Source organism: Carya illinoinensis, chromosome 16 (assembly GCF_018687715.1).
Source record: "Carya illinoinensis cultivar Pawnee chromosome 16, C.illinoinensisPawnee_v1, whole genome shotgun sequence".
Lineage (NCBI taxonomy): Eukaryota > Viridiplantae > Streptophyta > Magnoliopsida > Fagales > Juglandaceae > Carya > Carya illinoinensis.
The window spans coordinates 13,206,913-13,222,500 of NC_056767.1; the positions used below are offsets into that span (position 1 = coordinate 13,206,913).

Below are 15,588 nucleotides of genomic sequence, written 5' to 3' on the forward strand. Positions count from 1 at the left end.
ATTTGTATTGATCGGTAAAACTTTTCTGTAGAAAAGTTCTGTGGACGTAGCAACGTCCTATATAAAATTATATGGAACCTTTAAAACTCCATAAACTAATTGCAATTACTTTGTATCACATACATGAATAATAGAAATGAAAGTCGATTTTGCAATTAAGAGGAAGAAAATGACTAAAAGAGGATTGGTATACGTAAAATTGTTACCTAATTTGTAAATGGCATCTAGGGAGTTCTGCCACTTCTCCCAAAGCATTTCTCCATGTTCACACCTTCTCCGAGTCCTTCTCAAAACATATCTCATGTCCGGTAAGGGCATCTACAAAAGTGCCCGTCTGATGTTGCACATCACTAGGATCCACCTGGTAGAAAATGGGCAAAGCTCTCATCTCCCTCTCTTTCATGCATTCAATAATTCTTGCAAGTTCTTCTAAGCACCATGTGGAAGATGCATAATTTCTTGACAACACGATGACTGCCATGCTCGATTTCTCAATTGCATCCAAAAGTTCCTGGGAAATGGGTATTCCAATCTCAATTTTTCCATCATCCTTAAAGGTGCTAATCCCTTTATCAACTAAAGCCTAATATAGATGGTCGGTAAAATTATTACGGGTGTCTTCACCCCTAAAAATGAGGAATACATCGAACACCTTGGAATAAGGATCAATATATGTTAAGTTCTAAACTTCTTTGTGTTATTTCTTTCACACTCTTCTAACATTCAATGAGGCAAAGCCTCTTAGTATATATACACAAGAGTAAAAAATGAATATTCTCTAGTGCTAGGACAACTTTACAGCTAGGAAATATTTGGTTGTTACAAAGGATGATTTGTTGAGAGTAGTCTGGGAGGCTCATGGTGCTGTTGTGTACGTTGCATGTGACTTGTACAATCTGTCATTGAGTGCTGTTGCTCCTAATGTTGTTGTGTCTGCTATGTTGCCGTTGCATGCTGCTCTACGTGTTGCTTGGAGTTATTTGCAACAGCTGTAGGTTGTGCATAGGTTGCATGTTGCTATACGTAGCATGTATGGGATGCATGATTTGCTCTAACAGGCCCCTTCAAGTTGAGCGGCAGTGAACGTAAGTGAAGACTTGAACACAGTGACTGAAATCTTGCAGCAGATAGCGGTTTGGTTAAAGCATCTGCAAGTTGCTCTTTTCTTGAAATAAAAGTCACGAAAATTGACTTATTGAGAACTCTGTGTAGCACAAAGTGGAAGTCTATTTCCACGTGCTTTGTTCGTGCATGGAAAACAGGTTAGAAGACAGATTGCTCCCAAGTTATCACAAAATAAGGTTGGAGCGGTAGAAAAGTTAACTCCAAGATCACGACACAAGTGCTGCACCCATATTATTTCTGTGGTGGTGTTGGCCACAGTTTTAAATTTTGCTTCTGTGGAGGACCTAGCTATTGTAGGTTGCTCTTTAGAGGACCATGAAATGAGATTAGGGCTAGAAAAAATGCAATATGCACTGGTTGATTTTCTGTCATCGGGGCACCCTGCCCAATCTGCATTCGAGAATGCAGTTATGTTCATGGATGTGGATTTGCATAAGAGTAGGCCAAGTTGAGAGGTATGCTTTAGATATCTAAGTATCCTCTTTACTGCCTGCCAATGAGGAACTCTTGGAGCGTGCATGTATTGGCATACCTTTTCTACTGCAAAAGCTGAATCGGGTCTTGTGAATGATAGGTACTAGAGAGAACCAACGGTATTGCGGTATAATGTGGGATCTTCAAACAAATTTCCAGTAAGAAGACTGAGCTTCTCTAATGTTGACATTGGTGTCTTAACAAGCTTAGCAGAAGTCATGTTGGTTCAAGCAAGCAAGTTTGCAATGTATTTGCTTTGCGTAAGAAGGAGTCCATCACTTGTGTCGTTTGCCTCAATACCCAAAAAGAAGTGTAGTTTGCCAAGGTCTTTGATGGGAAACTCCAGACTTAAAGCTTGAAGAAGAGTGGTGATAAGTGCCATGCTTGAACCTGTGATGAGAAAGTCGTCTACATAGACTAGAATATAAATGACAGCAATTCCATCTATGTAAACAAATAGAGAAGAGTCAGAAGAAGATATTGTAAAACCAAGATCAACAAGTTTCTAACTCAATCGAGAGTACCAGGCCCTTGGCGATTGCTTAAGCCGGTAAATAGCCTTGCGCATCTTACACACGTGAGTGGGGTACTGAGGGTGGATGAAGCCTTGAGGTTGTGACATGAAAACTGATTCGGATAGGGGGCCATGAAGAAAAGCATTTTGCACGTCATACTGTTGAACAGACCAATCTTTGGTCATGGCAAGGGTTAGAACTGACCGAATTGTTGTTGCTTTTATGACAGGACTGAAGGTCTCATCATAGTCAAGACCCGGCTATTGAAGAAATCCCTTAGCGACCAACCAAGCTTTTCGCCATTCAATATTGCCGTTGGCAAGATGCTTTGTTCTATAAACCCATTTGCATGACACAATATTAACAGCTTCAGAAGCAAGCACAAGAGTCCATGTATCATTTGCTAAGAGTGTGTTAAACTCATTTGACATGGCTTCTCTCCACTCTGCATATTTTTGGGCAACAAAGAAACAAGTGGGAGTTTTGGGAATGTTGGAAGTAAGAGATATGTGAGCACGTAAAGGTGGCCATCGAATGGTACCATCGGTAAACTATCTAGGATGAGAGGAACCACTTTGCAACTATCTACGGAACGAGGTTGTTGCAGAATACTAGGTCGCATGTTGTGTGATGGAGGAGGTTTGGTGAAGAAGATGAAGTAGGGATTGGGCCTAGAATGGACTGGACTTGTTGAGATTGGCTTCAAGCAGAATTGAAGAGAGGAAGAGAGATGTATTTGGACTCAGACCGTAAGTTGGGCTTGGAGGTGTGTGCAAAGGGAAAATGGTCTCCATCATGTTTTATATCTTTTGATATGTGGACACGTTTTGATGGAATGTGATAGCAGATGGACCCACGATGAGTTGGGCTTAAGCCAAAATAAACACACTGTAGAGCCCTATAATCAAATTTATGAGGATTGAATGGGCGAGTTAGAGGCCAATAAGCCGATCCAAACACTCGTAGGGATTTAAAATCAGGGTCAGTTTTGTAGAGAGGAAAGAATGGAGATAAGTTGTTAAGAGAAGAGGATGTAAGCATGTTTATTAAGCGTATGGCATGTTGAAAAGCATAGGGACAAAAGGTTAATGGAACAGAAGCATGAGCCAGTAAAGCCAGTCCTGAGTCTACAATGTGCCTATCCTTTTGTTCCACTATACCATTTTGGGTATGGGCATGAGGGCACGAGACACGGTGAATTATTCCAAATTTAGAGAGTATTTCAGAGAAAGATCGAAATTCTCCTCCCCAGTTTGTTTGAAGTTGTTTAATCTTGGTATTGAATTGTAGTTCAACATAAGCCTTAAATTTAATAAAAATGGATAGTGCTTGAGACTTGTGTTGCATAGGAAATATCCATGTATGTCTAGAATAATTGTCTACAAATGATATGTAAAAATGAAAACCCTCAATTGAAACAAAGTCACTAAAAACAAGATTAAAAGGTTCAACAGACTTAGTGGTTCTGGTAGGAGTTGTTAGTCGGTGATGTTTTGCCATAGCACAGGCATTACAAAAGTTTGTTAAAGACATTTCAGCAAAAGGAAGGTCATTGTTGAGGAGTATAGAACGGACAATCTTGAGGGATAGATGTCCAAGACGTGAATGCCATATTGGAATGGAAGAGAGTGAGATGGAGTTAGCTTGAGGAGACTGTGATGCGAAGGTATAGAGGTCGTTAGGTGCTGTTGTCCCTTGGAGGAATAGAGTTCCCGTTTTGCAGTCCTTTACACAAAAATGATCAGAGAAAAATCAAAAAAATACATTATTGTCTAAACAAAACTGTCGGACAGAGATGAGATTTTTGGTAAAACAAGGGACACAAAGCATCTTGGTTAAAAGAAATTAAGATGAAGAGGAAGGAAAGAGAGCTAAACCAAAGTGTGAGATTGGTGCAGAGGAGCCATCGCCAACATGAAGTTGGTCAAAACCATGGTATTCTGCAAACTGGAGGTTCAAGTTGGCAAGCTCGCTCGTAATGTGATTTGTTGCCACTGTATCAGGGTACATTGCATCATTTGATGTACAGTTGGATGCACTGTATTGAGTTGAAGTTGGAGCTATGGATGTGTAGGCTTGGTTGAATCGATAGATACAAGTAAGAGCCGTGTGGCCAATCCTGTTACAGACTTGGCAAATTGGTTTAGAATTAGTTATAGAAGAACCAGTAGAGTGTGCACCTGTGAAACCAAAAGGACCACGGCCACGATTGCCTGAACGAGCTCCACGATTCCAGCCAGTGTTTTGATGGCTATGGCCATGACCTCGACTAAAGGAAGGGGAACGAGTGGTGAAATTAGTTGATATTTCAGGTGAGAAGAGGGAAATATTTGTAGCATGGTGTTGTAGTCTAGCTTCATGAGCTAGAAGAAGACTCAGGAGTGACTCCGTAGAGATAGGGTCAACTCGAGCTAATATAGATGAAACTAAGGCATTGTAGTCTGGTCCAAGCCCAGCTAAGAGGTAAGGTATAAACTCAGGGAAAGGTAAGGGACATCCAGCAGTTGCCATAGTGTCAGCAAGAGATTTGGCTTTTTAAAAATAGGTGGATATTGAATCAAAACCTTTCTTAAGGGAGGCAAGCTGAAGTTGAGTTTGAATGAGACGGGCTTGAGAGGAAGAAGCATAAGTAGATTCTAAGGATAGCCAAACATCATGAGCGGAAGCACAACCAACAACCTAAGCAATGATGGATTCAGAAAGAGAGGATCTTAAAGCAGACAAGACCAGCTGGTCTTGTTGAATCCATGTTTCATATTCTGGGTTAGGTGGGGCATTGGATAGTTGTCGAGGTGGAGATGGACAAAAGCCATCAACATATTTAAAAAGGCATTGGCCTTGTAGATGAGGTACAAGCTGAACTTTCCATAGTAGAAAGTTTTCAGGCGTAAGCTTCACTGAAAGAATCAAAGAGGTTATGTGAAGGTAAGGAAGGAAGAGAAGGGGGAGTGGAGGTGGAGGAGTGGGTGGCGGAGGAATCAGACATGATGTCATATGGAGAAGAGATGGATTATGAGTCCTTAGGTTTGCTCTGATACCATGTTAAGTTCTGAACTTCTTTGTGTTATTTCTTCCACACTCTTCTTACATTCAATGAGGCAAAGCCTCTCAATATATATACACAAAAGTAAAAACGAATATTCTCTAGTGCTAGGACAACTTTACAGTTGGGAAATATTAGGTTACAAAGGATGATTTGTTGAGAATAGTCTGGGAGGCTCATGGTGTTGTTGTGTATGTTGCATGTAACTTATACAATCTGTCGTTGAGTGCTGCTGCTCCTGATGTTATTGTGTCTACTGTGTTACCATTGCATGCTACTGTACGTATTGCTTGGAGTTATTTGCAACAGCTACAGGTTGGGCATGGGTTGCATGTTGCTGTACATAGCATGTATGGGATGCATGATTTGCTCTAACAATATATGATGAAAGGTTTCGAGAAGAAGAAAGAATAGATAAAGGACGAATATATGATGATGAATGGTTTATTCGAAGCCTTTTGGAGCAAGACATTAGAACGATTGTATGCTAAAGCCTGTAGATAGAGTGAAGATTATAAGGCGTAAAATGACGTGAAGCCCTGAGTAATAAATAGAACAAAACTGCTACAGGTACCCAGGGTTAGGTACCTTTGGCATAATCGACTGATGTGGCCGATATATAAAGAATAAAAAAATAAAACAAGTCTCTCCAGAAACCCAGTGGAATCTGCACCCAAGAAGAAAAAAAGAAAAACATCTACAGTCTCTCAAGAAACCCAGTCGAATGTGCGCCCAAGAAAACTTCTTATCTGACTTTTATCCCAACTCCTGTACACCTAGAAGAAAATTTATCACCACTTAAAAAATTCCTTCACTTTCATCATCTTTTCCCAATTTCTAGGTAACCAAACATATAATATTGAGCCCTTTATAGAAATTTCAAGGAGAAAAAATAAAAAAGTAAAAAAATATTTTACCTTTATTTTATTACCGATCATGTTGAACTTTGAAGATAGGATGAGAATTTGCAATATAAAATACTCACTTGTGGTCGTAGAGAAGGCGATCCACGATCTCACTGAAGAGAAAGAGACAATCTTCAAACAGATATAGAGAGAATTAACGAAAGCTTCGGGAAGGAGATAATAAAGCTTGATCTCAGAGAGAGAAGCTTCGGTGAGAGAAGCATTTAGTATGTGAAAAATTAATCCTAGGTTTTGTAACAAGGAGATGCAGATGAATAATAAGGTTGAGTTCTTGGAAAAGATTTAGCAGTTCAATATGATGTATCTGAATAATGACTTCAAGCTTTGATAGGTCATTATGTCTTGGGGAGAATGGAGATTCGAAGCTATAAGAAGTAGATTATTGCCCTATTTGCTCTCTCTGTAACAAAGGGAAAGGAGGGAGAATTGGCGTACACGAAACACACCATTTCATTTGTACACATGGAGGGACGCGTATGCAGGGTTCTATTGTAGAGTGCAATTAGGCTTTTTCTAAAGGAAAATGTTGTTTTCAATCGCTTTGGGGAGCGGCGGCACAGTCGAGTCCTACGTGGCAGCATTAATGAAATGGTTCATTTCATTAAAGTGACTGGAAAACGAACCGATGCCTCCCTTAGTAATGAAATGGTGCATATTTGAAAAGGTATATTCATTACTCTCACAACCGACTCTCTGCCCAAACACTTCACCCTTTCCCCTCATCTTCTCCATCGCCCCTTCCCTCTCATCTCTCCTCTGATACTCACCAAGAACCCTAACCCTTTGATCCCTTACTCTGAGTTTGAATGGTGCTTCGACCTTGTATTTTTCTCTAAAATATTTTGCTAGATCCAAGATTTCGGTTTCATCTTTTCAACTGTTTGTGTTATCAGTTGGATTTCTCGTTTAGTCTCTTTCACAGGACTTGGTTCTCCTTTAGTTTTGTTGATTTCGATGGTCTGGGTTCTAAATGAGTGTGGGTTCACCCTAGTGTATTCGATTTCACAGTGTGTGTTCTCCTAGTTTTTTTTAAAAACCCTAACCCTAACTGTTGGATCCCCACTTTTATTTACTTCACTCCTTACTCTGAGTTGGAATGGTGCTTCATCCTTGTTTTTTTTTTCGTCATTTCTTTCACAGATCCAGGATTTCAGTTCCTCAGTTTTAGTTTGCAAGTCTGGGTTCTCATTTGGATTTCTCGAGATTTGTCTTTCGCAAGGCTGGGTTCCCCTTTAGTCACTTGTATATTTCGCAAGTCTGGTTCTAAATGAGTGTGGGTTCTCCCTAGTGTTTTCGATTTCACAAGTTTTGTTAGATTTTTTCATCTTTCCCTCCTCGGTTAGTCTTGAACTAGAGAGTTTTGTTCTCCTTCCTAAAGGAGAAGAGACAATGTGTCACCCTTGTTGATCCCGAAACCCTAACCCTAACCCTAACCCTAACTCCCGAAATCCTAACCCTAACCCTAACTCCCGAAACCTAACCCTAACTCCCAAAACCCTAACCCTAAAACCCTAACTTTTGGACTTCGGATTTGGGCACTGGGCAATTGGCCAGAGAACCCAGTCAAGCTACGTAAGCTCCCCCTTTGATATGTGGGGAAAGATTTTATTTATTTATTTGCATGATATTTGTTCTGTTTATTTTGGGCAATGAATCTGATTCTTCCATTGTTTCGTAAATAGGTTTTTATTTATGCAGCATTGAGAATGAATGCAGTTCAAAGTGTCCAACCGAAGTTGAGTTTTACATTATATTCTCTTTGGTTCATAAGTTAATTTGTTCTGTTTATAGCTTACTTGGATAGATTTGTTCTGTTTAAATGAGATTGAAGTGATATTATTTGCATGATATTCTCTTGATTTCATAACTTTATTTGTTTTGTTTTTAAGCTTACTTGGATGGATTTTAATATGTTTAAAAGAGATTGAAGTGATACAAATTTGCATGATATTCTCTTTGGTTCATAACTTTATTTGTTCTGTTTATAAGTTAACTTGGATGGATTTTAAGTTGTTTAAATGAGATTGGAGTGATACTAATTTGCATGATATTCTCTTGATTTCATAACTTTATTTGTTCTGTTTATAACCTTACTTGGATGGATTTGAATATGTTTAAATGCTTATTTATTCTGGTTTAGGAAAATTATGTCGTCGTCATCTTCGTCTTCTTCATCCATTGGTAAACGTACTCCGAGTCAACTATCCTGCTTCTGTAAGATTGAGGCAACACTGTGAGATAAACAAATACTCCTAAAAATCCAGGACGACCCTTCTTAGGCTGTCCAAAGTACAACAACGAGGTAAAATATTTAAATATCATAATTATAGTCACTTGTTTTGATGTAAGTACATCTAACATTTTTGTCAATGTAATTAATGAATAGGGCTTACCATATTGCAAGTTCTTCAAGTGGGCGGATGGTGCTTTGGACGTAGAGCAAGAAATTCAAGATATAAAGCAATATCTATTAAGGAAGGAGGTCGAGCTAAAAATGGATAAAATTGAGTTCTGAGAGTGAGCCGATGCAATGGAGAAGATGTTGAGCAATATACTCGAGGAGGTTTGGAAGCAAGATGCTAAAAACAGGCAGAAACGGTCACTGCTCAATCTGTATTGGGCTGTTGCCATTGTTGTCTCATGTTACTTTCTGCTGTCTAAGTGATTTCATCCTGGTGTATAACTTTATTTTGTGTATGTATTTTAAGTTAGTCTGAACTGGGAAACAATGTTTATAATGAGATTGATCCTTGTTATTTCAAGTGTTCTATCTTGATGGATTGTGTACTATGGGGTTGGAAGCAATGTTTGAGACTCATAAATGAGTTTCATTTTGTGTGTTTGATGGTGGATGTACTCTGAAATAGAAGCTATTTCTTTGTGGATTTTATTGTTGTGAATTCTGAGTTGAAGGGCTGAGCCCGTTTGAACTTTGCATTGAGCAATATGGTGATTCAGATTACAAGAATTTCTTTTGAAGACATGAATTGGATTCCACCTAATATAATCAAATGAGATTGAAGTGATTACAGGAACCAATGCATCACGATGATTTCTGCTTCTGTAATATGTTGTTCGTGTTGCTTAAATAAGGGATAACTCCTGCCAACTTCAAAAATATACAATCTCTTTTATCCATATACACTCAGATCCCCTACCAATATAGTCCTGCGCTGGTATAATGCTATACACCATTAAGGCAACCACTCACCAACACAAGCATGCAGTGAACTTTGTTGTTGAGTCCAGAAAAATAGTCATTAATAGACATAACAATATTGTGCTTTACAATTTCAACATAGAAGTTTCACAAGTTTCATGAATACTCACAAAATCTAAAATCTACTGATTACAACCCCTCACAACAATTCTCAGTGACATGGAAACTAATCATAGACGCGCAAAACATTCAACCCAACCTGTTATTTGTCCAAAACATTCAATACACCATATCCCCTACAATTTCTTCTAAAATTACAGCCTCTAAACAAAAAATTAATGTTTGTAAAAATTGAACAACCTCATTTCTCGATCTGGTTGTCTCCCATCCATACAATCCGGTTGTGATCCATCCAACCCAAATTGTAGCTGTATTGAAGAAAAAACAAGTATTATAAGAAATTGTGCAATCCTATTTTTATTTCAATGTTAGCAACAAGCCTTACTATTTCTTGACTCCCAAATATTGTATGTTGAAACTGGGTACCACAAATGTCAGTAGCTGAGCTGTCGGCCACAATCTAGTGAGCATTAAAAAAGTTAGCATTAAGATTATTATTTGCTTTCAGTGCACACCAATAAAGTAACATATAAATTCCAGCTAATTTCTTCTAAAATAAAAATTTCATCTTGTTATATACCTGAACATTTCCAACATTGAAGATGGGGGTCTCTTCTGGGACAAATAAATTCCTGCTCGTCTCCTTTGCTGTTGTATCTCCTTCATCTCGCTAATAATAAAGTAAAAAGTAAAAATACTCATTAAATACTAATTTTTCTAAGTGAAACTTTATAAACATTAGAATAAATGTATTAGATGGTTTTGGTTAATACATGCACGTGTTTGCGCTTTCCTCCCACTTGTGCTTTACTTTGTTTGGCTTTAACCTTGTGCATATCTGTCTTCATCCTGGATGCTATCCTCAAAGATGGGTGTCTTCCTTTCCCTATGACAACATTTGGACTCTTGACTTGTTGTGAACTACCAATGGCAGTTGTATCTAGTGTCTCCAAACCACCTTGAAAAATTATATATACAAAATTATATAATGATATTATTTGTAGTTTCAGGAGTTGTAGTTATAATGAACTAATTGAGGAAATATACTAAACAAGTCGTCGCCTTCGAACGAACCTGATTCGGGCAGTTGTATGGGGCGTTGGTTCTGACGATAACATTCAGTCATCTCATGTATCCTCTTCTTTGCATCTTCAAATTGCTCATTACAATCCACCAAATAATCTATTATCGTATAACACATATTCAAAAGAATAGAATATCTATTACCATTTGGCCTCTGATCCCCTTCGTCGTAGCTGCTTCGGATTACTGTGTATCTCCTTTTGATGTCCTTCCTCCACCGATCTAAAATGTACCAGTCTGGGAATGATTTTATGCCGTTAGATTTGAATATCGCCAAAATATGCCTACACAGTATCTCCCTCATTTGAAATAACCCATATGAGCATTTTGCATTGCAATCATCCACATTAAATTCCACTGAATATGTAACCATTTTTGTGAACTCCTGAATACGAACTTCATCTTCTACCAAATAACTCTTCAAAACACCATCTGACATCAATAGAGATGTCTCCAGATCAAGCACACCAATTACTTGTTGCTGAACTTCCTTAAATTTAGCGTTGGTGTATAACTCTTGAAATTTCTTTTCTATTGGAGATCTAGATACACAGGGGATAGTGACGCTAAAAGACTAGAATTCTGCCTGATTTTCATTCCCAATTTTCTTCTTAAGTGCACTGTCAAACTGGTCAACAAACTCCTTCAAGTTTGTCTTGGAATGGACATAACCATCAAAAAACACATTCATACTCTCGCTGCGCTAGGTTGTACTCATTCCAGTCCAAAAGGTTTCTTTTAGAAAAACTGGTACCCAATGATCACGCTCTGCATATAAATTATTCAACCACGCATTCTCATGTAACTTGAATGTGTTAATAAACTCGGCCCAACATTTTTCAAAGTCCTCAATAGATTGTGTGTCGTACACACATTTCATTAACCCAGTTTTCAGCCTACTTTTGTACTCAGCATATGACCCAAGCTTCTTAGGGACTTTTTTCAGTATATGCCATAGGCAAAATCTATGTCGTGTTTCCTGAAAGACAATAGCAATTGCATTTTTCATTGCTCTATCTTGATCAGTAATAATGGCCTTTGGAGGTATACCGTCCATACACTGTAACTAAGTTCTGAATAACCATGTAAAGGTCTTTGTGTCCTCACTAGAAATCAATTCAGCTCCCAAAAGAATCGACTGCTCGTGGTGATTTACACCAACAAATGGTGCAAAGAGCATCCCATACCTATTTGTCAGGTATGTGGTGTTGAATATCACCACATCACCAAAATATTGGTAGGTTGCCCGACTACATGGATCTGCCCAAAAAACATTCTTTAACCTACCGTCATCGTCTAAATCCATCAATGCAAAAAATCCATTATTCTTGAACTGCATTCTCATAAAATAATCCCGAAGTGCTCCAGCACCTCTTGCACCAAGTCGTAGATATCGTGCTTTGTGGATGTAATTGCGACAATCCTTCTCCAAAAATGGGAGGTTCTCAAACCCACCTACCCCTACGACAAGAGATCAATAACTCTTATTCAGTCGGATGCCAGCTAAGTCGTTTGTGTCTATGACCCTTTTAACGGTCTCACTCACATCTCTATTACATCGAACGAAGCGAGATTTTTTTGGGCTTAGTCCGTGATTATGTGTATTATAGACTGTTGTCAACCGCATCTTCCCCTTGACTCTTAAGGTATTAATCATTGCCTTACAGTCTGTCTTTCCTATTGGCCAAGGGTTGGCTACATTGGAACTCTTATTCTAGGCCTTTCCTCCCCTGTGCACACCCAAGGGTGACATATCTGACACATTGATTTTCTGACCTCTCACTCCTTTGGGTCATCACCCCAAACCCGTTCTTTTTAGCATAATGCTTATAATAGCTCAACAAATCATCAAATAAATTGAACTCCATCCCTGACTTGGCTCCTCGATGATATCATCACCATCTAATAATGGACCTACCTATGGTGTACCGGTAGTGCCATCATCAGTTTCCTGTTCATTTGGTCTATCCATGATATTCTCTTCATCAACTTTAGCGGAACTACATGGCTCTTCAGTTTCCATACAATCGGGTGTATATCTATTACCAACTCTTGCACTCGTTGCAGAGCTTTTACTAATAATTGGTCTCGGAGGTCCCATTCCATATTGAAATGGGTAACCAACATTCTGCTTAAAAGAAAAAAAGAAAATGTTTAAACTACTTTCAAAATTATTAAATAACTACAAATCCATAATGATTCAAGTTGAAAAACCACCTGAATGTTGCTTGGAATTTGGTTGCCAACTTGATATGGCAAAAAAGTTGGTGACCATTCAGGCACTGGTCCAAAGTAACCGTGCATGTAATTTGTAAACTTTACTAAACCAGTTTCAAGAATGTCCTAACATAAAAATAATAATGATAATTAGGATGCTAAACTATAATACCAATAAGTTTTATAGGCTCAAATAACATACTGAAGTGGGGGGATTTGAGCTAGATAGTGTATGCGAAGACGGGTGTTCTTCCCATTTTCCCATGCCCTGTAAAAGTTGTTCAATATCCAAGGTTAGTCTTTGATAAGGTGTCAGGAAAATTATATCATGAATGACCAAGAGAGAAAGTGAAGACTAATCTCCTTTGCTACTTCTTCTATGAAAATAAAAAATAAAACAATACTACATGATATTTGTTTATATACCTTTAAAGAGCATAGAATACAAGATTACTATAGTTTTGAAGTGCACCACATAATAGCACATCAATTAAAATCCAGCCTCATTTAAGAGAGGCAATATTTTCTTTGATATTTCTAAACGTTTATAGCCAGCTCTTGGAACAAAAAATAATTTTACATCTACTTATATATATATATATATATGTATATGTATATATATATATATATAAAAACCACCACAATATTTAACAACTAAACCACAATAATTAAACCACAATATAGAACTAGAAAATTAATATTTTCAGCCAAAATATTTCTACATATTTAACTATATTTTCGGCCAAAATATTTTTATTGTTAAGTAAATCAATAGAAACATGCCATCTTCATGAACAACCAAGGCAGTAAGGATTACTAAACCAACTAGAAACATGCCATCCTCTGTTCATCCAACTAGAAACATATATTTAACAACAACTAAACGACAATATTTAACCTCAAAATTAATATTTTTAGCCAACAAATTTCTTCATATCTAACTAAATGCAATGCAAAATTTTTATATTGTTAAGTAAATCAATACATGCTTTATTGTTTATCAATAACCGGTATTTATTTAACCAAATGTAACTATTATTGCAGATTGAAGCATGACTTGGGAGCTTACAGATTGAACTCATGCATTTGCTCCACGCATATGACCCACGGAGCTGACCCACCCACGGACTTGACCCACGAGATGGATGACCCGATATCTTGGCCCACAAACCTAGCCCAAACCGTGGCAACAACGCCGACCCAGACCGAGCCCACCACACTAATCCAAACTAAGCCCACTACATTGACCCAAACCGAGCCCACCACATTGACCCAACCCGATTCACAGCCTTGACCTACACCAACCAACGCCCGACCCACTCCGTTTTTGCACCCACACCAACGAACGGCCCACTCAGTGATGTCATGAGCTGGAGCTGCTTCGATGGGAGCCTCTCGCACCAATGGCTGTAAGAAATACAGAGCAGAAAATATGAAAACTGAAACCCCTTTTCTGCGTTTTGGCTTTTTTTTTTGTTTAATTATCTGACGTGGCGTCAGGCCACGTCAGCTGACTGCACCCCGCTTGTAATTGACAATTGTCTGTAGAAGTATTGTTTTCTAAATAGAAAGAAGCAATGACATGTTCCTCCGAGGCGCATCGCGTAAATGCGAGGAACTCAAGCAAAGAACCACCGGTCAAACAGTGGCCCAAAGCCATTAGCCACACCAGTCTATATTGTCAGACTCCAAGGGTGAAGTTTACGCGTAGAGCATTAAACACAACACAGAGCAAGTCATTTAACTTCACAGACTCGCAATCACGACCACAAAACTTTTAGATCGAGCATTAGCGCCTCACCAAATTTATCTATCAAAATTAAAAATATTGTAGATTTGTTGGGTTAATTGCTGTGAATTTTTATGCAACCTAATTCTTTTTTAAAACTTAAGTCCACTACTAGTATTCATACCGTAGCAAATCACTCCTCTCTTGAATATGGTAATGATATATACAATACATTTTAATATATATTTCACAACACATATTTTAAAATTAGGATATTTTTATAAAGTGATTTTATTTTTATAAGATGTTTTACAAAAAATCCCTCATTTAAAAACATAATTGTATAAATGTTGTAAAAAATATATCACTCCTCTTTTTAAAGAGAAATAATATTTATCATTTTACTATCTAATCGTGTGCACTGTGTATCTTTAAAAAATAGATAAATTTAAAATTTATATAAATATATATTTAAAGACCAACCTCATTTTTTTTCCTTTTTTCTTTTTTTGTAAATATGTATGCAAGTCTTACATACTCTAGTACTATATTTAGGATTGTCTATTTTTTTTTTCAAAAATAAGAGGTAACGATAAAGAAAATCTTCCATTCACCATAGTTTCGATATAAAAAAATAAGATAATAAATATTTTTTTAATCTTTTAATGATATATGTGAATATCATAAAAAATGATGACAAAAGGATAATAAATAACTTAGGTTGCATTTGGGTCCTTAGATAATTTTAAATGATCTAAATTAAATTGTGAATAATAATTGTTGGCCAGGCAGAAAGATTCAATATTTGTTTCTTTGTGAAATAGATTTTTTTTAAATTATTACCTGAATGCTATGACTTCAAATGGAAGAAAATATATGAAAAGGTCTTGTAATATTTTTTTGTTAATATTTCGGGTAGCATAAAAATTATAAAATGCCTATTTAATCGATCTCAATTATTTTCAACTCATCAACCTCATCTAATTATTATAAATTTTTTAAATTCTTACACAAAATAAAATAACAAAAATTTAACTTTTTTAAATCTTAAAAAGTAAATAAAATATGGGATCTACATGAAAAAAATTATTATTTTTTAATAATAAACCTTTCTCTTTTTCAAAACTATTACACGATATTTATATACTTTATAATTGTATATAAAATTACTACTTTCCACACATATTCAAGTGTAC

General features: G+C 37.2%; 1 protein-coding gene across 1 annotated transcript; it reads right to left on the minus strand.

Annotated features, from left to right (window-relative positions):
• Nucleotides 1-265: 265 nt before the first annotated feature.
• LOC122298834 (TMV resistance protein N-like) lies at nt 266-1,819 on the minus strand. Its single transcript, XM_043108684.1, has 2 exons — nt 1,718-1,819; nt 266-583 (listed from the first exon to the last, which is right to left on the minus strand). Exons 1-2 carry the CDS (start codon nt 1,817-1,819, stop codon nt 266-268), a joined length of 420 nt encoding a protein of 139 aa, XP_042964618.1.
• Nucleotides 1,820-15,588: the final 13,769 nt, after the last annotated feature.